The sequence below is a fragment of the Peromyscus leucopus genome, chromosome 10 (assembly GCF_004664715.2).
Source record: "Peromyscus leucopus breed LL Stock chromosome 10, UCI_PerLeu_2.1, whole genome shotgun sequence".
Classification (NCBI taxonomy): domain Eukaryota; kingdom Metazoa; phylum Chordata; class Mammalia; order Rodentia; family Cricetidae; genus Peromyscus; species Peromyscus leucopus.
The window spans coordinates 778074-803221 of record NC_051071.1 but is presented as its reverse complement, the minus strand read 5'-3'; the positions used below and the strand labels follow the sequence as shown (position 1 = coordinate 803221).

General features: G+C 54.3%; 1 protein-coding gene across 28 annotated transcripts in view; it reads right to left on the bottom strand.

The window, feature by feature from the left end:
• Window positions 1-25148, bottom strand: part of Ablim2 (actin binding LIM protein family member 2) — a 125650-nt gene that overhangs the window by 61508 nt on the left and 38994 nt on the right. For all 28 annotated transcript variants that reach the window (XR_005092267.1, XM_028882305.2, XM_028882314.2 and 25 more), the window contains exons 2-7: window positions 22403-22546; window positions 18301-18484; window positions 15126-15241; window positions 11981-12107; window positions 9590-9683; window positions 286-373 (exon numbers count right to left, since the gene is read on the bottom strand). Coding sequence is in view for 27 of the 28 variants with exons in the window: in XM_028882305.2 (XP_028738138.1) it covers window positions 286-373; window positions 9590-9683; window positions 11981-12107; window positions 15126-15241; window positions 18301-18484; window positions 22403-22546 (753 nt within the window). In the remaining variant the exon portion in view is untranslated. The remainder of the gene's footprint in view (window positions 1-285; window positions 374-9589; window positions 9684-11980; window positions 12108-15125; window positions 15242-18300; window positions 18485-22402; window positions 22547-25148) is intronic.

The following is a 25148-nucleotide window of genomic DNA, read 5'->3' as shown; positions in this document are numbered from 1 at the left end:
CCAAGACTCGGGTGGGGCACAGCTGAAAGTCTCTGAGTTCTCGAGTGGGAACAAGGCCTGAAGGGCAGCGGTGGGACCTCACGACCTGCTCTTTGGCAGCCTGATCTCGCTCACTCAGGTTCACTGACACCCTCAGTGGTGATGCTGCTGAGTAGAGATGTGTGTGTGTCTGTGTGTGTGTGTGTGTGTGTGTGTGTGTGTGTGTGTGACAATGTCAGCTCCCAGCCGCACTATGACCAATTTCACCCCCAGCACAGTGAACAATAGGCACATCCAAACGCTTACCTTGCAGGTACATCTCCTCTCCCTCTGAGAACATCTGGCCGCACCTGACGCATAGCGCGCATGAAGGGTGGTAGTGTTTCTCCCCGGCCTGGGGAAAACACAAAGCAGGTAAGTGTTACCACTGCAGTGGGTACCCACTAGGCCATAGCACTTGGGGTGGGGTGGGGCAACTTCCCTGTGCACACATCTGGAAAAGCTGGACTGTGAGCACATCAAAGGCCCAGCCACCACCGGGACCAAAGATCTGCATAAGTTAGACAGGGGACACCCAGGGCATCCAGGGCCGGTTCAAAGGCTGGGAGATCTAGCTCTGCCCGCCTTATCCTTGATCTCTGGAGACCAGATGTGCAGAGAATCACTCCTGAGTATGGCTATGGACAGATCAGCATCAAAAGAGGGTCTGGTCCCTTCACTTCCACATGTCCTGGGGGACAAGAGGTGAAAGCCAGGATCGGAGGGTAGGAGGAGACAACTTCATTTCTCTGGTGCTGGGAACAGGGAGGATAGCTTGGAGCTGTTTTATTTTGTTTTTGTGTTTGTATCTCTGTCCTCCTCCATTCCCTCAATTGGCACTTTCTAGTTTAGTCATTCTTTATAACTGTTAAATTAGATTACAAATTTTAATCCTAAAACAATAACTAGATTACACTAATTGTAATTTCTGGCCTCTGGCTTACTTCTGCATGGTGCCAAGAAAAAAGAAATCCTAAAGTGCTGTTTCCACCACCCCCAGCCGAGAATGCTGCCCCCAGGGTGCGGCAGGTGGGCCTGCAGCTGAACGTGAAAGATGAAGCCCGTGTCTCACAGCATCCTAAAACGGGAAGAGGCTCCACGCCCGCTTCTGAACTTGAATCTTAATTGGCACCTTCCTGAATAAGAAGGGGGGTGCTAAGAGCACCTTACCTCACTCCCTACCTCTGCCTCTTCTTCCTTGAAAAAACTAGGCCAAGGCCCCTGCACACGGGAAGGGAGAATCTAGAATCTTCCCTGTGTGGGCCTTGCCGGCTGCTCTATCACTTGCCTCCTGGCTATCAACTCAGCCCCACCCATGCTCATGTCTTGGGCCAAGGGATCCTCAAAGCAGAGAAGAGAGACCCCATCTATGGTGGCTGACCCTGGCCCTGGCCCCTGTGCATGTTAGCTGTGCCCACTGGGTTCCTCTGGACCTCCCCGCCTCACCAAATGGTCTTGTTTTCTCCCAAAGCCACCTCCTTCATAGGAGTCTCCCCGATGCCCCCTAATCTCATCCCTTCCGATCCATTCCTCACTGCTTGGTGAGTGTCCGGGCTTCTTCCCCCCAGAACACACCGAGGTTTGCTGGCAGGGCTGGTGCCTGGGCCCTTCCAGGACTGAACTGCTTCATGGACAGTAGTCGCACCTGGTGCCAGCCTGAATGACCGGGTAAGGGTCCTGGTCATTTTGGTGATTATGATAGACAGCATAGAGAGTGGGCAGGGGAGTGCTGTGTTCTGAGTGCCGAGCAAAGGTTGAAAACCACTCTGCATTTTTAGAAAAGTCAGCTGATTTCCAGAATTGATGTTCCCAGTTCATGACCTTCCTACCTTCCCCCTGCGCCCCACAAGTCCTCCCAGCAGCTCTGTGACAGCCCCAGGGTCAACAAGCCCTGTGTCCATTTGCGAACTTAAAGGGACATAGAACGCTGGTGGAAACAGTTTCTGAGACACTAGGTTCAGGGCTGGAGAGATTGCTCAGCAGTTAAGAGAGCTTGCCGATCATCCAGGTGACCTGAGTTCGGTTCCCAGAACCTAAGTCGGACAGCTCACAATTACCTATAACTCCAGCTCCAGGTTATCCTATGTCCTCTTCAGGTATGCCGCACATGTGGCATACACAGAGATAGAAACACATTGGAGAGAGACAGACAGACAGACAGAGAGACAAGAGACTGGGTTTCCCTCTGTAACAGTTGCTGCCATCCCTATGACTTGCCACACTGCGCACGCGCGGGCACACTACTCAGTTCCACACATCCTAGGGGGTCCGTTCTGTGGCAGTCCTTTACATAACACACTGTGGGTGCAGTATAGCCTTCACTGTCTTAAGAGGCATGGCGGTGGAGGGGGACTTGAGCAAGGTCATTCGATGGGCAGATGACAGAGGATGCATAGAGATGCACAGAACACAGAGGATGCAGACGGTCTGAACAGTAAGGAAGAGAAGCCAGCACAGGGGAGCCGGGCCCAGGTTTATCGGGGCCCAAATGAGAGGGACTCCAGACGGTGGTGACTGTCCTGTGCTGACCAGAAAAAGTCCACAGAGGCTGGGGGTGTTGTGGTCCTGGCTTAGGTGGTGGCTACCTGAGTGCGTCTGATTTGTGGAAGTGTGTCCAGGTGTACGTGGCCACTCTTCTCTGCATGTCAGTACATGCCATGGATACCCAAGTCCAAGAGTTCCATAAACAGACAGAAGACGTAACTACAAGATCCAAAACAGCACACCCATCAAGAGAAAAGCTCGCACAAAGCCCATGTTAGCCCGGATGGAGACTTAGATTGGACAGCCAAACCATAAGCAAACAGAAGAACAATTAGAAACCAGGCTTCGGCAAGACCCACCAAAAGCTCGTGTTGATCAAAGGGCACTGGCAGAAAGCTAAGAAGACAAGCTGAAGAAGGGGAGAACAGCTTTGCAAGTCATAGACCCAATAAGAACACAGGATCCAGAATATGTAAAGAGCTGTTGCCATTCAACAAGACACAGCCCAGACAAGAAAGGAACAGCATTTTTGCCTGTGGATGAGTCTGAGGAAGTGTTATTGAAAGCTCTCATCTGCTTTCAGGTTTAAGTCAGGCTCCTAAAGAGCACGAACAGGTGGAAGCAAGCTCTTCTTGGAGAGTGGGACTTTCAAACCATCTCTGGATGTCTGAGCAACCACAGAGAACACTCGCTGCCACAGGGCAGGAGGTGGATGAAGCCATGAATGCAGGGCCACGCAATGTGCACAAAAGAACAGTGAACCCAGAGACAGCTGAGAGAAGACTTTCAAAGACTAGGTGCCCGCATACCTGTGAAAGATCTTTCCTTCTATGACCACAGCCAAAGACACCTCTGCTACCTCTGTCATTACAGCTGTCTGTCCCGCCACAGCCACTGACCTGTCTGCCATCACCCTGCCCACCACCGAGGACAGCCACCTGGAGATTACTTTGCCCGGCTAGGGAAAGCAAAGTGGCTGGAATGGTGATGGACAGCAGGGGAAAGAACAGCATTGCTCATCACCTCTGAGGACCACGACTCTGTGAATAAGGCTGCCGTTCAGAAATGCCACGCGGTGAGTGGCCACCTTGAGAGTGGCAGCCACACTGAGAAGTTGATAAAGTTAAGAAGTGAACCCTGAGATGGCCAGCGCTTCCTGCAGGCCCCTATGGTTCTGGAAACTCTGGCAGTGGTGGTGGAGGCAGCCTGGGTGACAATGACAGTCTTGGTCATGGAGGAAACTTCAGTGACCATAGCGTTGGTGGATATGGTGGCAGTGTTGATGGCTCTAGTGAGTTTGGCAATGGTGATGGTTATAGAGGAGGCAGTCCTGGTTACTCTGGAGAAGACAGAGGCTATGGGAGTGGTGGGTGGGGCTATGGTGGATGTGGCTATGACAGCTTTAACAATGGGGGACAGGGAGGAAGCTCTGTGAAGGAGGCAGAGCGACACATCCATCCATAGGCTGCTGTGTGGCTGTAGAAAGGAGATACCCACAGGTGCCACAGTGTGGACAGCCTGTGAACACTGAAGGAGAGGAAGCCAGCCATGTCAGGTCAGCAGTGTGACTCAGAAACATCTAGAACAGGCAAATCCACAGAGGCAGCCAGGGGCCAGAGGTGACCGTCCCTGTATGGAGGGTTCCTTTTGGAGGATGGGAAAGCTGTGGAACCAGTGAGCAGAGGTTTGGACAATGACTGCAGATGCCTGAGATGCCTTGGAGTGTGTGTGTTTTAGCAAATTCTCAGTGGTTAACCTGTACCACTTGGGCTCCCTCTGCGTCTGGAAGAGGTCGGTCCCTAATGGTATTCTTGTGACTGTCCATGTGTCAAGCAATGCATTCAGGGCCTTCTATGTATCCATGTCCATTGTCTGTGCAGGCATTGTCATCCACACCCACTGCTCAGATGAGGAACCTGAGGCCCGGGGAAGCCAGAAGACCTACCCAAGGCCTGAGGACTCGTAGGGCAGAGCCGTGGCTTTAGCCGGCTTGGCAGGCTTCCAGCCTGGAGCAGATACCACCCCCCGGAATGTGTCATAGCCTTGGGGCAGGCAGACTGGCTGTGGCTGAGCCCGTGCTGGTTCTGGGACTCCCAATTCCCTGTACCCCCGAACTGTGTGGTCAGTTCCTATACCTGGTGGTGCCACAGGGTAATGGTGAAGGGGAGGTGGTCACAGAGTACCTACTCTGTGGGTGCCTTCTCATATTGTCATAGCATATGCCTGACTCACTACAGAGCCCCACACCTAAGTCTGAGCCACAGGTGAGCCAGTGCCCCCTAGCACCACCCCTCCCCCAGTGACCACACATCTTGACTGTGTGGGGACAAGCATCCTCAGCCTCACAGCTAGGAGAGACCACTGTTCTCATTCTTGCTGGGGACCACTCATCTGCAAAGCATGGCAGACAACAGCTGAGCCACATTTCAAGGATTCTTACGTTCTAGAACAATTCATCTGTGAGGGAGACATAAAGTGGGAGGCCTGAGTCCCAGGTATCTTAGAAGACACCATTTGGCTGTGGAGCCCACTGAGGGTAGTCTCCTGCCGCCACCTCTGAATACTGGAATTCCAGGCGGGTGCCACCATGCCTGGTTTGCAAATTCCCTGTGAATGTCCAAGACTGAATCCAGATGCTTAAAGTCCTGGTTGCCATGGTGCAATGAGGAAATGAAATTTACAAGACAGAGCCAGGACCCAGAGCAGTCCCCAGGCAATGAGTGCCAGGAGTGCCTGATGGCTGCAGCTGCATGGAGTCCCCAGGGCTCTTCCACCTGAGACCCTGGGAGAACTGCTTGTTCCCAAAAGAAGAGCCAAGTTAGTGCATGCCCAGAGAAGCCCCAGAGGTCTGAAGTCCCTGCCCAGACTCTGGCTCTGTCCCTGTGCTCATCCCCCTTACCAACCCCAGCTCCTCACTTCTCAGGATCTGCCACTGACATACCAGGCCCCCTGGGTGCCCCTGTCCCCGCCTCCCCTCTTGATCCTCACCATCAGCTCCACTTAGAAACTCATCTTGGGAAACTGTGCCATCTACCCATACAACCACCCTTAAGGCCCACCCAGGGATGCATCCATGAAAGGTACTCTGAGGGGGAACACAGGCCCACAGTCAAGCACAAGTACTCCCTGGGGACAGAGAGTTGGAGCCAAACACTTGTGGGAACAGCTGAGGCCCCCAACCTACAGTGGTATACACACTCATGCCTGTATCCGTATGTGTGTTTGTGTGCCTATTCGTGTTGTCCATTTGTACATATATGCCTCTGTGTCTGTGCGCTTGCATGTGACATGCTGTGTGTCTGTGTGTCTCTGGGTATTGTATCCATGTGTAAGTCTGTGGGTTGCCTCTTTGTGTATGTGTGAATGTGAGTGTGTGTGTATAAATGTGTGTGTGTAGGTGAAATGCAAAAATATCATTTCTAAATATTGAATAGTTTATGTGTCAGCAGTCGCTAGGAGCGATTTTATTGTTTATTTTACATAAGCCTCTTGAATACACTTTTGAAATAAGCACACTGGTTTTAGAGGCTTAAGATGCGGTCTTCGTTGCTATCTTCAGCTTTCAAAAGCTCCCAACTCTTTGAAAACACAGTTTTTCCTCTGCCAGTAGTAAAGAGCGGAGCGTGTGCATGCGAAGTGGCAAGCAAAGTGCCCGTGGGAATACAGGAGCGGGCAGCTGAAAGGAACATCCCATCACGTCAGGAGATGTGTATGGAAGCAGAAGTGTTTGTGTGGGCCCCCGACCCAGGGCAAAGCAGCCCGGGCAGCCTCCTTTCCTGCACAAGCTCCCGTCATCCTCCATGGCAGGGACCGGGTTACCTCCTTTGTGTGGAGCCAGCCCCCAGCTCACAGTGGGACACAGGAAGTCCCATGGGAACTAATACCAGGAATGGAGAAGGAAAGGAAAGATGGATGGAAGGAGGGAAGAAGGAGGGAAGGAATTAATTAGTGGTCCCAGAGGGACCTGGGCTTCATGTTACCATGGAAATAGCCATGGGTTTAAAACCACACTGAAAGTGGGGTCCAAACCATGGTGCCATCAGGGTTAATAGAGTGGGCCAAGTTACACCCCCATACCGTGCTCACCCCCACCTTTGCAGAGAGAAGAAATGGGGGTTATAAAATGGCTAGCTAAGGACTCGGCTCTGGCCACTGCCAGGGACACACGCTCCTTCTGCAGCTCTCTCCTACACTGAGCTCCAAAGGACTCCATGAGGACGCGCCTCCGGAATCCTCCGGCAAACTGCAGCTCTCTGCGTGTTGACTCCAGCCACTTCAGGTGTGAGCTCTGCCTGGTCGCCCACAGGCCGCCTCTGCTCTCATCCATCCATCTCTGCTAACACCCCTCCTGGACCCTACAGGTCCCCAGGGAGCAGGCTCCTCGGGACTGCTGTCCACGAGTGACAGAGAACAAGCAGAGGGGAGGAGAACCCTCCATCGCCAGGAACGCACACTCCCCAGGCAGTACTGTTGGCTCCAAGAGCTGAAGATGGCACCGTGCCTACCTCACACAGTCACAGCCCAAATGAGGCCGCTGAGGGGGAGCACAGGAGACTCCCACTTGGGCCTCACCGAGAGGACAGCTGGGGGGCTGAAAATGGTCTCGGGGGCCAGAGGAACTGCCGGGACCTCCAGCAGCCCGCCCACCTGGCTCCGCACAGCGCCTGCCAGCTCTGCCAGGCTTCCTACCTGCACAGGGTCTGTCCCCAGCCCTTCTCAGTGCACGAGCCTGGACCGCCTGCCCTGAGGTGTCACCCTCGCTCTCAGCCAGCCTCCGCAGCAATCTTGTCCTCTTTCTCTTTCTTCCAGTAAGTCACTCGTTCCTGCAGCTCCCCGAGAGCCCAGTGTCACCAGCCGGGCGCCAGGCTGCCTGGCCCAGCGTCAGGCAAGTGCCACTGCAGCGCTGCTGCTGCCTTCTGCAGAGCTGGCTGTCTCCACCCGCAGCAGCTCCCACCTCACACCCGCCAGGAGGATGCTCAGAGCTGTGCAGAGCCCGCAGCATAATCACTCAGCCATGCCACCTCCAGTCACCACCGCCGCCGCCGCCGCCGCCGCCACCACCACCACCACCGCAGCACACTCGCCCCCAGAAAAAGCAAAACCAAAAGTGTGCACCTCCCTGGGAAGCCCTTCCTCCTCCACTGTAGGCTGTAGAGGAAAACCAGGACTGTCCAGATCCTGGTTTTCAGCTAGGAGAGCCCCTCCCCACAGTCCAGAGTATCCCAACAGTGTTTCATAGCACCTAGTCTCCACTTCTGCACTTGGCTCAGAGATACACCAGGGATGCTCACTCTACAGATGTGGGTCATGGGCTTTGCCTTGCTCTCACCATGCATGTGGGACACCAATGGCCTCACAAGGATGTCCCTCCCATGCGTTGTCCTGGGGCAACTCAGAGCTGAGATATGGGACATGGGACGTGTCCTAGCACAAAGCAAACCTCACCAACTCTCTCCAAGGCCAGCTCTCAGCACTGGGCCGTGTCTGCCCACCTAGGCCAGCTTTTCTAGAGGAGGGTCTGCTGGGCTCTGCTCTGAAGTGGACCAGGTTCCCCAACTGTGCTTTTAGTAGCCACAGCAATGGCAGAGGCTGGATCCCAGATCAGCCCACAAGGTCAAAACTTGGTGAGACAAGATTAGGTTACCATGCCACCCAAGGTCTGCTCTCTGGCAGAGGCCAGGAGGTTTAGGGCAGCCTTTGTTCACCTGAGGCTCTGCTGGGGGATTCCCCACACCTGGCTGAGCCCTAGAGGCGTCTTCAAAGACAGAGGGACAGCTGTGTGGTCAGCCAGGTGCACAGGTACCAGGAGATAAGGGAGAGGCAGGAGCCCCGGGTCCATAAGGGAAGACAGGGATTGGTTTCCTGAGCTCGAGGTCTTCGGTGGAAGGGCAGTGTGCAGGCTTCAGTGTACTATGGGGAGGGACACTGAGTCAGGGAGGCCAGGCGAGCTGTCTAGAAAAGCAAAACCACACAGCGGTCACAGTTGCCGTCATCCCAGGGGCCGATGCTGGCAGATGCTCTTTTTAATAAGAGCCACTTAAGTGGCTTTAAAAGCTCCCGGGGCACATAGCACTCTGGAGCAGGAGGAAGGAGGATCGGGAGTTCAAGGTCAGCCTCAACCATGCAAGAAATCTAAGGCCAGCCTTGGGCTACAAGAGACCCTGATTTAAAAAAAAATTAAAATAAAAAATAATGATAACAAAAGCCATCGAGGGTGAACTCTTGTTCAGGAAGAGAAACAGGGGAGGATCCTGGGCAGAGTGAAACTCCAGCAACAGTGTGGGGAGGAGGGGGGGAGACAAGCAGGGTGAGGGTAAACGGGGGTGGAGACGGGCTTCCGTGGGATGGGCCAGGCTGGCCTTTTGTCCTAACCCAGGATTGGCCTGTATGAATACCAGCAATGCTCCCCACACAGGACAAGACTCACAGGATGTAAAGGAAATGAAAGTCACAATATTCCTGCACCACCCACTCAAACAACGTGAAGACCCCAGTGCATCAGCAATGCTTATGAAAAAGAGGCGGAGCAGCTGGCCTGCCTCAGGTCTGGGGAAAGGCTGAGCCTTCCCAGAGCCAGGTCGGCAGAAGCTGAGGTGGGAGAGGACTCTACGGAAGAGCAGGCCATTTACAGTGACTGCCACAAACTGTGCAAGCATTTGCAGTTTTGACCCGGCATCCATGTTTCTGTGGACTTTATCTGAAGGGAGAGTATGGAGATTATTCGTATGAACGGAGCCTTGGGAAAAGATGTTCACTGTAGTCTTATTTACCACAGTAAATCAGAGTATGCCATGCCTAACAAGAGGACCAGTCTAGCCCATCCCAGGTCCCACGTGAGGAGATGTGTGACACATGTTGACACATGCTTACACCCGAGTGAGCTCTGAGTGTCAGGCTATGGAAAAGAAGTGCGTCACAAGAGATCACACACAGCACGGCGCCATCAACATGAACTCTGTGTGGAAAGGGAAAGGCTTGCAGTGTGCTAAGCGTTCTGGGCACAGGAAGGGACGGCTAGAGGATCCGGGGCTCTTTCTGAGATGACTCAGCTCTCAGAAAGTGCAAGCCCTGGCCACAGGCCTCTTACCTCCAGCACGCGGCCCGTGATGTACTTCTCACAGCCATCGCAGCGGATGCCGAACTTGGTGTGGTAATCAGCCTCACAGTAGGGCAGTCCATCCCTGCAATGAGACAGGCAGTCAGGAGGGCATGGGGCCACCCACTTGGCCCCCACCATGAAACAAAACTCAGAAGAGGACTCTCTCTCAACATGGAGACAGGGCAGCTCCCTCCTACTCTGAGGGACAATTCCTGGACAGGCAGCATTCATGGACCACCCACTTCGCCACGGCGTCAGAACTGTGACGGGGTGAGTCCTGCCTTCTGCCTGTGTTTTCAAGTGTGACTGTGTACCCAGTGCTGCGGGTGGCATCAGGAGTCAGTGTAGAGGCAGACTGTTCCGGAAGCTGTGCTCAGGAGAGTGCCCAGCTCGGTTCCGTGTTAAACGGGCTAGCCCTCGGCCCAGCGTCATGGGAAGACAGTGCAGACAGGATATTCTCCCAGCTTACCTATCCCTTTTCCTGGGCCCTGTGAGCCGAGCAATAAATGAAGGGCCACAAAGGCCGGGAGAGAGGGCTGAGGGAAGGGAAGGCCCGGGGAGGCACGGAGGTTGCAGGCAGGACCTCCATCAAGTACGTTGCTTACCGTCACTGAACCTCAGCCCCTCCCACAGTAAGACAGGAGAGATGAGAGGGAGGTCTTCATAGGGAGGGTGGGGGACTGCCTTACGAAAGCACTCAGTGCCCAAGGCCATTGGTGTTGCTAGCTGTGGTGTCGCTAGCCACTGGCCACAGCTCGACAGGAGTTAGTGTGGAGGGGACAGGAGGGTGGACACCTGCCACTCTAAAGCATTCCCACTGGAGCTGCAGCTATTGTGAACCACAGCCATGACAGGCAGGCATACTCGGGCTGTTGGGGTTTAGACTGAGTGCCACGCTCCTTCCCTTAATACCTCACAAGGCCTCAGGATGAGTGCCCCAGGGCTGGGTGCCCCTCTGTGACTGTCCCCCACTGACCTCAGCTCCCAGAGGTGCCTCCCAGAAGGAGGGAGGATGCAGGCCTGGAGACCCCCCCAAGCCCATCTATCGACAGCAAACCCAGGAAGTTTTTAGGTTCCATCTCCATGGCAACACCAATGTGATCTCCCCCTCAGTTCTGGGATGGCTCTGGAGGCTGCTAAGTAACATGCTGGTGTGGGTGAGCCACCAACGCCCTGTGTGGGGTGGCACCTGATGGGGGGCGACACTGCCATTTTCTTCAGGGTCCTGCACACGAGGCTCTGTCCGCCTGAGTCACTCCCCACAGTATGAATGTGATGGAGGGTGGGGAACTCAGGCCTCACAGACTCATCCATCTGAGTGGAAGCCCACTTTGGCTTGGGGACATCGTTTTAGACAATGTTTCATTTTGTGATCAATGGGTCACATGGTATTCTATTCAGGAACACAGAGAGATCCCTGGTACTCTCTATTCAGTCCCCTGGGTGACAGGGTATACTGTCAACCTGGGTGCCAGCATGAGAATATTGGCCTCTAGGATCCTGTACATGCCCTCCTGGACATTTGTGTGTATGTATATGTGTATGCATGTATGGGTGTGCATGGATATGCATGCATGTGTGTATTGTGTGCACATGTGTATATGTATTGCATACATGTGTGTGTACATGCATGTGTGCATGCATATGTGTACACACACTCCACTCTATGCAATCTTACCAGGGGTCCTTTTTCACCTAATCAATTCCTACTTGGATTCCAATTTTGGAACATGGAGGAGGACATTCCTGTGCTAGGGGGCACTCTTTCAATCACCACCCACCTCACTTCACCTGCACTTCCTGCCTCACCTCCCTGATCCCCGGGTTAATATATACCCTAGCTCAAGACATGATCCCACAGTCTCTGGCAAATGCTGTCTCCTCCCCGGGCAGGCTCAACCCCTTAACCACATGCTGGGGGAACACTGAGCCGATGGGTAGGGGATATCCCAAAGCCCATCTCTGCAGATCAGAGCAGGCACCTGTAGGCTCCCATGCTCCCATGGGGACAGCCAGCCTCATGAGTCCTTGCAGCTAGCATCTATCTAGCTGGTATGTGCTCCACGGGGCATCCAGTGCCAGGAATGTGCAGGCACCAAGCAGGTGGCAACATCCTGGAACAGAGAGGCAGGTGTTCTATGAAGTCACAGCTGGCAGCCCCCATTCCCCTGCTTCTAGCCACAAGCCAGAGCTGGAGACTGCGACGCACTTCAGCAGGGCTGCTAGGAAGGGAGAGGAAGGCTGCGGGGACCAGAACAAGTCCTGGCCCTTGTTCTTGACCCAGCAGCAGGACTAGTCGGCCCACCAGGACCGGACCCCCTGCCCCACCTGCAGCGGTGGGCAAGGCCTTCCTGGGTTGGCTCTGTCTGCCACACTCACTTGCTGATGTACTCCGCGTTGAGGAGTTTCCCACAAGTCTTGCACTTGAAGCAGCCCAGGTGCCAGTGCTTGTCCAAAGCCACCAGGGCCTGGCCGTTCTTGATTTCTAAGCCGCAGCCCCCACAACCTGGAACAGAGAACACACAGAAGACACCTTCACTGTGGGCCTAGGGGCCTCCTGCTGCAGGGCCCAGCAACCCCACCAGGGGCACTCAATCCCTCAGACTCTCAGGCCCCACAGAATCACCCAGGGCATCCCTAGAGGACAGACACCGTGGTGTGCTAAAAGGACACTGTCTCACAGTTAAAGGGAGCCCTTGCACAGCTGGTCGTGAGGCTTGATCCTGTGTGTGAGGAGAATTAACATTATGCAGCCTGGGCTGGAGACTGGGAAAACCAAGTTGGAGATGAAGCCAGCCTTCTAGAAGACTGGATCCATCATGGTGCAGAACCATACACTCACACCAGGGTGTGCTGGGTCTAAGCTGGCCTGGGGTTGGGGGCGGCCTGCATGATCAGGTGCATTGGCAGTTCCTGGTACAGGAACTTCCCACTCTTTGCTGGCGGCAGAATGTTGAACTTACCCATAATATGGCATCTCACCAGAGGGACATGACCTCCCCGGAGAGATCTGAGCCCAGCCCTTCTTGCCATCCTACTCCTGGGCCATACAGTCCCACCGGCCTGGGTTCCCCTCCTGGAGAGGTGAGTCCCAGCATCCACCTCCACTCCCTGCTCCACATCTCACCTGCTCGGAGCCCCCTCCTGGGGATTCTCTTCGATCCACAGATCCTCAGCTCCTCCTCTGCTTGTGAGGCCCCTGCATTTGGGATTCCATTCCCCCTCTGCTCTCTGTTCTGAGCCCTAGTCAGCTGGGGCCTACCCCAGGCCCAGACATCTTCTTCTGCATCTACCCTGCCCATCCGTGCTTTCTCTCTCTGAACCCTGCCTCCACCCCTGCCATGAGGACCAGCATTCTTCATTGCAGGGCAGTATCCTGGTCTGAGGCCCTGATCAGGCTGCCAGATGCCTCTTTGCTCCCACCTGTGCCCACCCTGCCCCATGCTGCTGAGGGCCCTGGCCCTGCTTTGCTGAGCCAGCTGGTCCCTCCACACAGGGAACTGCTACATCAGGGTCCTTGTCACTCACTGTAGGGCCGTGTGGGCTCTCAGCAAAGTGCAACAGGCAGGGGGTGTCGGGTGAGCACACAGGGGTAACTGTGGGGACGTGTGCATCACGCTTGCATGTATCTGTGCAAGGATGTGTAGGTATTTTTGTTTTTTTTATTTATTATCATTTTTGGTTTTTTGAGACAGGCTTTCTCTGTGTAGCCCTGGCTGTCCTGGAACTCACTCTGTAGACCAGCCTGGCCTTGAACTCAGAGATCCACTTGCCTCTGCCCTCTGGGTGCTGGGATTAAAGATGTGTGCCACCCCCACCCGGCTTATGTATGGTATATTGTGTGCTGTGTTGCAGGCTGTGTGGGCACAACTGCCTCTTAGTTTCTAAGGCTGGGAACCAGGACGCCTGGGACACTGAAGTCTTGTCCCAGAAGAGGACAGCCTTGCACTTCTGTACACACCTCCCACGGACTTAATGCTCCTTGACCAGTGCTGTTTGAAGTACACAAGCACCAAGTGAACAGTCATCACACTGTATTCACTGGGAATAACAACAAGGAAGATGTCTGCACATGCTCAGTACAGACACAGTTTGGGGCTTTGCTTGTCGACAGGGTAGCCCACGCTGGAATCACACTCACTACGTAGCTCAAGATAACTTTGAACTCTTGATCTTCCTACCTCCAACCTGCAAGTGCTGGGATTATAGAGACACTCAACTGTGCAGCATTTTATATGGTGCTGGGCCACATTTGGTGAGCACCATGCCCGTGGCTCCCAGGCAGGGGTGTCTTGCTCCCAGAGGACTTTTTAACAAGATCTGGAGACCCTTTTGATGGCTCCAATGGGGGCAGGCCTCTGTGAATGCAATGTGGGATTGGGGGAGACGCTAAGCCTCCTGCCTAGCTCTGTATAGATGCCACCCCAGAGAAAAGTGGTCCCAAACACCCATAGTGCTGGTACTGAGCAGCTTCTCTGAGTAATGGCTGACCTGTGAGTGACACCAGACCAGACTGCTAGGAAGGCCAGAAAGTCACGCCTCCTGCAGAGGTCAAAGAGGCAGCCTCCAGGTGAGGCTCATGAGGCTCCTGAGGCCCCGGCAATAACTGCCTCCCACCTGCTACATGACTACAGGCAAGTCACTTGTGACTACCAAGGAAAGGGTGATGTTCTTGTGGGCTACTAATAGTTCTGACCTCATAGAGAGCAAACCCAAGCACAGGTCCCAGGCGTGAAGGCTGTACCTCATGAATGAGTAAAGGCAGGTACAGATGACATCTACCAGAGAGCCTGGCTCTGTCTAACAACTACTCCCGTGGCTGGAGCTGGGGCTGCTGCAGAGGTCCGAGGCATGTCTGCCACTCTCTTACCACCAGCCCACCTGGAACTCCAGAGTAGGGAGTGGAGGACTGTCTGGGTTCCTCTGCCTGGGCTCAGCAGGGGGATTCTGTGGCTCTGGGCCACTATGAAGTCGCTCTCAACAACCTCCCCCATCCCTGTCCCGGCAAGGGGCATAAGGAGTGTTGTCATGGGAACGCAGGGCTCACTGTCAATGCCTCCGGTGCCCTAGCAGCGCTGCATGGCTCTGCCAGTGGCAGCGCAGTACTGTGGCAGCTACGGCCTATCTGCCAGTCACAGGACATCCTTAGTGGTCCATGAGAGACCCACAGGGGTTCCCGGAGATGTCTGTCTCCTGCCCTGCACACTGCATATGGCTCTGCCATCAAGGTGGACCTGGTCTTGTGCCAGCACCAAAAGGGAAGGACAGAGAGGATACTGGGAAGGCTCCCTGGAGGAGGAGGCCTAGAGCTGGGTGGCAGCAGAAGACATGTGGAATGGAAAAGCCCAGGTGGCTGTGATGGGCATAGCCTGTGCAAAAGACTTAGTAGTGGGAACAGGGAGATTCCTCACTGGGTCCCCAGTGTTCAGTGCTCTGTCACTGTGCTGGTCCCACAATGTCAGGCTCGGTCACCCCAGCTTGCAGCTCAGCACCCACCCTTACAGAGAGGCACAGCCTCACTTACTCCGGAGGCCCTGGGCCAGGTGAGCACTGCTGCCCAGTGTCGTGGGCGGGGAACACTTCTGGCACATACACTCCTTCCCGTTGAAGGTCACGCGGTCCCCAGGAGGAAAGGGCAGCCTGAAATGAGAGGGGACATCCTGTCAGCCACCTCTGGCCCTTCTCTCCTGCTGTCACTCCAGGGCATGGCTCCCGACTCAGCAGACGGTCCTCCTTCTAGGGCACCAGGAACCTACACAGACTAGACTGGTCCCTGGTCCCAGGCTTGCTGGCTGGTCCTGCAACCTTTCTTGGCCCTTGGCTGACCCGCGTCCCCTGCAGCTCATGGATGCCTGCACTTGCTGCCTTGCCAGTGCTGTGGTCTGAAAGCTACCATGTCTTAACATGGTGCATCTCCCCAGGCAAGGGGCACTTTAGGGTGGAGTGGGAGTCCCTGACAGGTTCTAACATGCTGAGTCATACTCCAGCTGCGCAACTTGGAATACATTTCTCAGCCCCTCTGTGTTCTCGTTTCTCACCTGCCAGAGAAGATTGGCGACATGCGTCGCTGGCTTGCCATCCATTCAGACATCCCTTGTGGAACATGCTAGCCTAGACTCCAGGGTTGTGAACGCCCAGTGGCCATTCCCCTACAAGCTCATATGACCTAATGGAGACGCAGTCTAGAAAATGCACTCAGTATAATCAGTTCCATCACACCATGGAACACCTGGCCAGTGCAGAACATCCCTGTGTCTCTCTCCACTACCCCACTTCCCATACCCCATACAACAGAGCCCCGTGAGTGAGTATTTTGTTCAGTACCACACTGCCATGACCTGCCCACATTGCTGCTCCTCATGTCACCAGCTTGTTCTTTTTCAGGGCTGAGTATTACTCCATTGCATCTGTTAAAAGGCATCCATCGGGGTCGTTCCCACTTGGAATTAATGACACCTGCACCGTGGGACTTCCTTTCCCAAAGTTGAATTCCTGGTCACCTGCTGTGTGATTCTGTCTCCAAGGAAACTGTACCACTTCATGTCTCCTTGCTTCGTGGCCTTGCTAGAATAGCCCTTGCTATTATCCACTGTAGGCTGTATCTGTGCCAGCAGGTACAGCTGGCATTTCACAATTGTTTTGGTCCATGTTCCCAGTTGCTGACGGTGCAAATGTAAGTGTGTTTTTTGTGTCTTTTGATCATTTTGTACGTTCTGTGGTGAAGCATCTCTTTAACCCTTTTGTTCGTGTTGGGTGTTTCCTTTGGATCATAGTTCTCTACATATCTGGTCAGTATCGGTTACTTCCTTGTTGCTATGACAAAATGGCTGATGAGAAACATCTTAAGAGGAAAGGTTTTATCTCCTTCTGCTTTAGATTTTATGTTTTTGTCTGTTCTGACACAGAACTCCAGTCTATAGCCGAGGCTAGCCTCCTGTCTCAAGTTCCTCAGAGCTGGGATCCCATGCCCGGCTGCTTTGAGATTCTGTTGATATCTTTCAACGTTATTTCTCTCCAGCCTGCAAAACCATCACTCTGCCGCAGCGCAGGCCTGCTGGGGCCAAAGTCACTCAGCTCTTGGGTGTCCAATGAAGATTTTGTCTTCGTCTCTTTTTATGGTGCCTGTTTACTGATGCTCACAATTCTCATGCCTCGATGTCTAACCCAGGGAAGGTAGCGTACCCAGAGTTGTGAAAACATCACCATAATCGATTTCAGAACATTTCAATCACCATTTTAATGCCATTTTCATGAACGAGGTCAACTCTGGGTCAGGTTAATCATCCTGCAGAGTGGCCTTGGGCCTTTTTCAGAAGAAATTTTACTAAGTACAGCACTGTTTGGTGGATTTTATTTTCCTTTTGGTGCTTACAGATATCTTCTTACTGTTTCCCAGCATGCATAGCTCCTGGTGGAGGTCTGAGCTCATCCAAGCTCCTCCACAGACATGGTATTTTTTCCGGGGGGGGGGGGGGGACGGGACGACGGGTTCTGTTGTGATAGCTGTATTTTTCCTGATGTGTGTGTGTGTTGCAAATCTTTAGCAGTGTGGCTGGGAACGTGTCAGTGAGTTGGTGGGGCAGGGCTCTTCCTTTTAAAGCATTTCACTTGGGCATTTGCTGCCATGGAGTGAAGGCCTCTTGAGGGTGACATGGCTAGGTGTTTGGCTTGATACTCACAGCGCCCATCCTCTCCCCTTGTCTCACACATCCTGCAAGTACCACCTTTCCATTCATCATTTCACCCTGGCCAGGAAATACCTCATGCTCTTCTCCACGGCCCCCCAGAGTCAGCCTCCAGCAGGAAGCAGGAGCATGGCCTGTGCTTTGCTGCACCTGAACCTGGGCCCCAGATCCAGTGTGTGCTTGCCGGAGGCCAACTGTGTGCGGTGTCTAGTCTGGCTGTGTACAGTGGCAGAGCCCCACCCCATCCTACAACCTGGACAATGCTGTCTGTTGTAACTTGTACTTCGGTAGGCTGCCCAAGGTGAGCCCTCAGACCAGCTGCTGGCTGGACCCACCTCTTAAGGATGCCACATGGAAATCATGAAGGTATTTCTGGAGACCTCTCACCCAGCCGCACTAGAGAGCACATAGCAACTCTTCCACGGGAAATGTCCCCCACCAAGCTTCCTCCCCTTGATGTCTCCTGGTCAAAGGCTCCATTCTGGCCTTGGGTACATGCTGTGACCATAGTCGGCTGCTTGGAAAGGATGTAGGAAATACCACACAAGCTGGACACCATGACACTGGGAACTAACTAAGCACACTCTGCTCTTCACTCTGACCTGTGTTTGCTGGCCAGGGGCCTTTCCTGAGGACAGGGGAGGGATGCACAGGGACCCCAGGAAGGCTGCCATTGGTCAGAAGGCATATGCGACCATAAGGCCTTGCTGCCAGGGTGGCATCCAGACTTTTCATTGGGAGCTCACTTGCTCTATGCCAGGCACCAGGGACCAGAACCAGACCTCCCGGTCCCCACCCTCTCCCTGCCACCTGTGACAAGATTGTACCATGGTGCTGGGCAGGCACATCTGTGAACCAGGATGGGTCAGGATGCAAAGAGGCAGGACAGAGGGAGAGAGGGAAGGAGGGAGGGAGGGAGAAGAGACCTACTGGTTGGGAGTGGAACCAGGGCTGAGGGTAGATGGGCAAGGAGGAGGGGGCAGAGGCCAGCAGGGCAGAGGCTGGGCCACCCACCTGCAGACAGCACACACGAAGCAGTCAGGGTGGTAGGTCTTGCCAAGCGCTGACACCACTTCCCCCTCAATGAAGCGGTCACAGCTGAAGCAGCGTGTGCCATAGAGCCGCTGGTAGTCACGTGTGCAGATATGTTCACCCTGTCGGACGAAGAAGCCGCCCTCGGCCAGGTCACAGCCACACGCTGGGGGGGAGGGGGGAGAGCGAATGCCGGGTTAGGGGACTGACCAACTCACGCCTCAGGGCCAGCAGATCTGACCCCAGCCTGCCTGATACAAGTCCCGACAAATCCAAGGGCCTAGGGGTTCCCAGGATGGGGCTCCAGGGACAGACACGAGCTTCTCGGCTAGCCTAGAGTCATGTATTTTTCTTGTGGGAGCTTCCAGAAAGAGCATTGAGGCTCTTCGGCTTCTGAGAACCTGTGAGGCCCTTCGAGCCATTCCAGTGCTGGATGAACAGGTGAGCAGGTGTGTGTGTGTGTGTGTGTGTGAGAGAGAGAGAGAGAGAGAGAGAGAGAGAGAGAGAGAGAGAGAGAGAGAGAGAGAGAGAGAGAGAGAGAGAGAGACTGACTACAGGACTACACAGCTTTACACTCTCAGCTCTGCTCTGGGCTGAAGGTACAATAGAGAACAAGTGAACCATACGTGGTCCCCTAGTCCACAGAGAAACTTCCCAGGGCCTCCCTCTTTCATCTGGTTCCCACAGTTCTCAACCCCCGACCCCTGTAGCACAACAAGGCCAGACCCAGAGCTGAACCCACAGGCTCACTGTGACCCTTCTCCTAACACACAGCTCCAGGGAGCCGAGACTGCTGAGCACAGTGGAGGAGCAGGGGACTTGCAGGCCGTGGCCTGAAGTATCCACTCTGGGCCTGCTGGTCACCAACAGCTGGCAGGCCCCAAGTCAACTTCTGGGGACATAGTGTGCTCCTCCCTCATACTCTCCAGCCCCAGAAGCACAGGCGAGTGAGCCATTCAGTGCCTCAGATGGAACGGTCTAGAAGTTTCCATAACAATGCTGTTTGCAGAGATATGGCTGCTGGTTCCAAAACGAGAGGGGCCTTTTTTGTATGTGTCATGTGCATGCACAGAGGAATGTCAAGGTCAAAGCTAGACCGTGACATTCCTCAGCCTGTGGCTCCTGCTGCCATCACTTCCACCAAAGGTTAGACGCCAGCCTGGAGCCATGCTGGATTCCTTCTCCACACCCAGTCTGGGAATGAAACCCAAGGTTTAATCTTGTCCCACTATAGATCAAACAAATGTTCTTCTGCAAGAACAGGCCATGGGCTGACAGATAGGCCCAGGATTACACTACAGTGCCTTGGAGACAAGACGGTCACAAGTACTCAGGATACTGACTCTGGGTTGTGTCTGCTTGTCACAGCTGTGACAACAGTGGTCAGTCCTTAAAGGACGAATGTGTGCGGGGGGCAGGGGGCAGAGACATAGAATTGAGTGAGCCACACTGTAACATAGGGAGAGGGACCCAGACAGCCTCACACCCTGAGAGACTCCCCCAGCTCCTGGCCCCATTGCCTCAGCTGCCTGCTGGTTTCTGGCTGCTTTGAGGATTCCAAGGTCACCCCAAGGCAGTGACATCCCAGACCTCTGCTCCTAAAAATAAAAAGTCCAAGTTCACCAGTAACTCAAGTCCCTCATCGAGACAATGTGCCTCTATCACATTACAGTTTGAAAAGGATCAAGTTAGCAGAGGCCTGGAGGGTGTGGGGAGGTGCTCATCTTTGAGGAAGACAAGGGTTGGCAGCAGCTGATGAGAAGGCAGGGTTAGGGTCACTTCTTGGAATTCTTTCGTGTGTGTGTGTGTGTGTGTGTGTGTGTGTGTGTGTGTGTGTGTGTGTGTGTAATTTGTATGTGTTCTTGTGTGTATGTGGAGGCCGGAGGGCAACACCAGATATCTTCCTCAGTCATTCTCCACATTGGTTTTTGAGACAGGGTCTCTCGGATTCCGCTGTGCTGGCTACCTAGTGAACTCCAGAGATCCTCCTATCTCTGCCTACCCACCAGCACCTGGTGAAGCAGATGCGCATGCACACCTAGCTTTTTCTGTAGGTTTCTAGGGTTCTGCGTCCAGGCTGCAGAGAGCGGCTGCTGTTCTCTGTAGGAAAGTCCCCCAGAGCTGAAGTGTCCTTTCCTCTGCGGATGGGTGGTTTGGGGTTGTGTGAGATGTTGGAACAGGCTGACCCTCCAACTCCCAACTCATGCTCACTCTGTGGAGCCCAAGGCACAGGTTTTCCTGGCTATGCTGGGAATGAGGTGCCCAGCACATCTTTTTTTTTTTTTTTTTTTTTTTCTCAAGCAGCCCTGTCACCACCCTGGGATGGCTATCACAGAGGATTCTGGTTCTTTTCTCATGTGTGGCAGAGGGAGGGGCTGGAAAGATAGGGTGTCCTTGTGAGAATGCATCAGGGCCAAGGTGACTGGGATGCCTAGGGCCCCCCTCAGTCCTGGTGGCTCTGGCGACATCACTGAGAGCCAGCTGCTCATGTCCTAGGATAAGGCCTCTAAAGGCTGGTGTCTGTTTCTGCTGAAGGCAGATCCCTCAGGATGAGACCCAGTAAGAGCTAGCTCAGGGGCTGGAGAGATGGCTCGGAGGTTAAGAGCACTGACTGCTCTTCCAGAGGTCCTGAGTTCAATTCCCAGCACCCACATGGTGGCTCACAACCATCTGTAATGAGATCTGGTGCCCTCTTCTGTGTACAAAATAAATAAATAAATCTTAAAAAAAGAGAGAGAGCTAGCTCAGGCTGTCCCTGTCACTACCCCACAGCCCCACAGGCCGTGTTTCTCCTGTGGAGGCTGACCATCCAGAGCTGACAGCACCAGGGGTGTTTGGGGGTAGCCCCTTCTGCAGAAAAGTCTCTTTCCAAGACTTTCCACACTGTAGCTGAGCCCGAGGACCAGAGTGGAGGAGACAGAGTTCCACAAACAGAAGCCAGGAGCCTCTAGAGGTTGAGGGACCACAGAAGAACCTGGAATCAAACCCCCTAGATGCTCCTAGTTCCACCTCCCCTCTCTGAAGCCAGTCACCAGCCCCCCACCACACACACACACACACACACACACACACACACACACACACACACAGCTGACTTGGTAGGGTCATCTCCCATCTAAGGCAGCCTTGTCCTTGCCTGGCGAATTTCTATCTTCAAATTACAGCCAGACGCACCTCCTCTGTGGATTTCTTTCTAGAAGCCTTGGACCCTCCCTACGGACCTCCATGTGCCAAGGATTTGGCTCCTACTCTTTTTACCCAAACAATAAACTTAACATTCCCTCCCCTCACTGAGGGTCACCGTGGTGAAGGCAGGGCCAATCTCCAGACAGCCCGGGAGAACACCACTCTCAAGCCAGGGGGCATGTGCAGAGGGCTTGCCCACACTGCAGAGAAGCATCTGTGGACTCCAAAACATTATCCCTTTAACACTGATGGCTCTGTGAGTCTACACACCACGTCCAGTGGGTGGGTCCTACCTATGAGTACTTTTTCTCACATTTCTGGGCTGTTGGGTGGAGGTGTGCTTTGTCCCCGGCATGCACATGGGATTCAGGGCAGAGGAGGAGAAGGCTCCAAACCCAGCCATGTTCACTGGAGAGGCTGCACACACAGCTTCAGGCCCTCTTCTCATCTTCTTGGTATTAAGATTCCCGTGTTTTTTTAAAGCTACTTTTTATAAGCAAAGGAAAATGAATGATTTCATTTAGAATGTTTTCAGGGCCACTGCAGGAGAGATGCAGCATCTGGTGCACCAAGCCCCCAGAACACCTCTGGCTACTGATTTGCACAGCCAGCAAAGGCCACTGACACCCTGTGCTGTGCCGCTGTGGCTCCAGGATTGGCATCTCTGATTCTGGACTAGACGCATGCATCCGCCGCTGCGGACCCAGAGTCTCCCTATCTCCCTGAGAGGATTCCTTTGTCACACGGGATGGTATTCTGGAAAGACAGAGACTCAGAACTCTATGGACACTCAGAAGTGACCAGAGAGCTTTCTAGACCCACAAAGAATGAGAAGGGTGGCTAGGAAGCCCAGTCCGGGACACTCTCTGGTCAAGCACGAGGCCAAGCACACGCTTACCTTTGCACACGAAGCACCTGATGTGGAAGTACTTGTTCTGCACACGCAGCACCTCACCCTTGCACACATTCCCACAGGTACTGCACAGGATCGCAGTGCTAGCTGGCTTCTCCAGGGGAGCGTGAGCAGCCTGGGGCTCCGACACTGGGGAGAAAGGAGCCAGGTTAAAGTGAGGGACACTCGGCACAGGGAGAGCAAGCAGGAGGCCTCCCAGCACCCCCCCACCCACAGCACTGGTCCCACGCAGCATGAGGTGACGGGCCATCCCCTCCTTCCATCTGGGTTAAGTAGCACTCAGGTGACAGTTCTGAGGGCCAAGACCGTTTGGTAAAGCCATTGCGGGCTCTGTTTGTGGCTGCTCTACTCAGCTGTCTTATCCGTATCCTCTGCACACTTATCTATGCTGTCCCAACATATCTCTGTGCGCTGCTGGGGTAGCAGGGCCACCACTGTCCCTCTTGAAGAACAACTAACCCATGTTGCATCCATCCAATGCAACGTTGCCACCCAGAGCCTCATAGGGACATCGCTTCCAGAAAGCTCAGTAGTCCTGCAGCCCTGGGACCCTCAGACTCTTCTTCAGCTACAGCCCTCTGAGAACTGGTTCCATATTTCTTTTGGGTCCCCAAACACCAGACTAAACACGGTGAGTGACCCCCAAGAATCACCCACAGCCAAGCAGGCAATTCAAAGAGGCATTGGAGACCACAAGTTCAAAGGTCAGGTTTGTTTGTGGTCTCACGACCAGGCATGACCATGCACCAGGCACAACCCCGTGGTCTACTAAAGCACCTGCAGATGCCAGCACATGGCATGCTGGGCCATGGTATGGAAGCCTGGGGTCTGCCCCTCAACAGCCCTGTAGCAGGGAAGCATCCAGGAGACTCTGAAGTTTTTAGGCTGAAGCAAAAATGGGTTTACTGGAGGAACTAAAGAGTCCCAGGTCCCAGGTCACCCTACAGGAATCATGTGGGTCTGTGGCCAGAGGGAAGGGATTACCAGGCCCTTGTCCTCAGAGGCCACACACCCAGCTGATGCACAGATTCTGCCACTCCAGCATTGTACCCAGATGTATATTGGGACATTATGGCCATGTGTGGGACTTGGACTCTCCTAAGCACAGACAAGGGTTGTAGAGGCAAAGGAGAGGTCATTGGCTGTCCAGCATGGCCCATGTCATCCAAGGACATTTCCTGGCTAGTCGGTGGAGACATGATTAAGAGAGAGGTCAGAGAGGCACAGTATAGCTAGTCTCAACAAGGAAGGACCATGAGCCACGAGAACTGGCATCTCCAGAAGCCAGCAAAGGGAAGGGGAGGGTTCCATCCGCAGCTACAGAAGGAACAGCCATAGTTTTAACTTCAGCCCAGCACAACCTGCTCAGCCTCGGCTGTCTAGTGCTGCTCCCCTTCATCACCGCAGCCACAGGGGACACACACACACACACACACACACACAGTGGTAGTGATGGAGGGGCAGAGTGGAGCACACTGGCCCTCATAGTGGGCAGGACCTACCACTTGCAACTGCAGCCCACGAGATAATCTCAGCCAACCACTGTCTGAACCATCATGCTGAGAATGAATACACAGCCATGCCCAGGGACTGGAGATGCAGGGTGGGGGACCCACGGCCTACAGCCACAGGCCAGAGAACCCCAGCTCCATCCACCACCACACAACCCTGTGCCCCAGCCAGCTGTGCAGAAGGCAGGTGTTATCTCCAGGAACAGCCTGGGAGCTAAACCACACCTTTACAGCAGGATCCAACAAGGCCAAAACGTGATTGCTCACGCACAGCTGCTGCCTGACCTTTGCCTCTGCCTCCCACCTAGGACCAGCCAGAGAGAAAAAAACCTGCCTCTAACCTGTCACTCAAACATCTGCCTCCAGTTGGCGCTTCGGCTTACCCAGGCTGATAGCCTCCCTGGGATTCTCTCCCTCTTTCCTTTTCCGCGGGGCTCTTCCCCGCTCTGTGACTCATGCCACTCTGATGTCACCGCAGTGACAGTGGCGGCCCCTCAGCAGCAGCGTGGTGCTGTCCACAGCCCTTGCTGTCACATGCAGCCAGTCTCTCTTGATCCCCACAACCTCCCAGCACCTTGACCTGGCCGCGGTGGGACTCTATCACACTTGCTCCCTAGGGTCCCTTCACTACTGAACTGGACCAGGAATGCCCGTCCATACTGCAGAATGCTGGTGGGGGGCCAGAGAGCCAGGGCCTCTGGCTCAGCTGGACCTTGGGAGCCTCAGTGTGGCCAGGCCTTTCAGCTAGGGATAAGAAGCTGAACTGGAGTCTGTCAGTGCTCACAGCTGTGCATGGCTGGGCCACAGGGAGTCTTTGTAGGTGACGTCCTTGTGAGTCACCCTGGTCCTGTGTGGCTCAGAGATACAGGGTGGGGTGGCTCTCCAGAACTTTTATGTCCACTCAGTTTGGGATACAAAGGACAATGGGCAGCATCTTCGCCTGGCCAGACAAGGCAGAGATTATATGGCCTGAATCTGGCTCAAGGCCAGAGTGAGCAAGAAGTCATTTTCAGATTTGGGGGCCCCGTGGGCTGTGGGGTGAGCTGGCTTGGGATACAGTCTTGGCGCTGCCTCTTGTGGGGTTGTGACTTTGAAAGAGTTCCTGTCCACCCCACTCCACCCCCCACCCCCACCCCCCGCCTTCTATCTGCCTTTCCATCTGTCCTGCATAATCCACCCACCCTCTGACTTCGATCTGTCCTTCCATCTGTCCTTTCCAT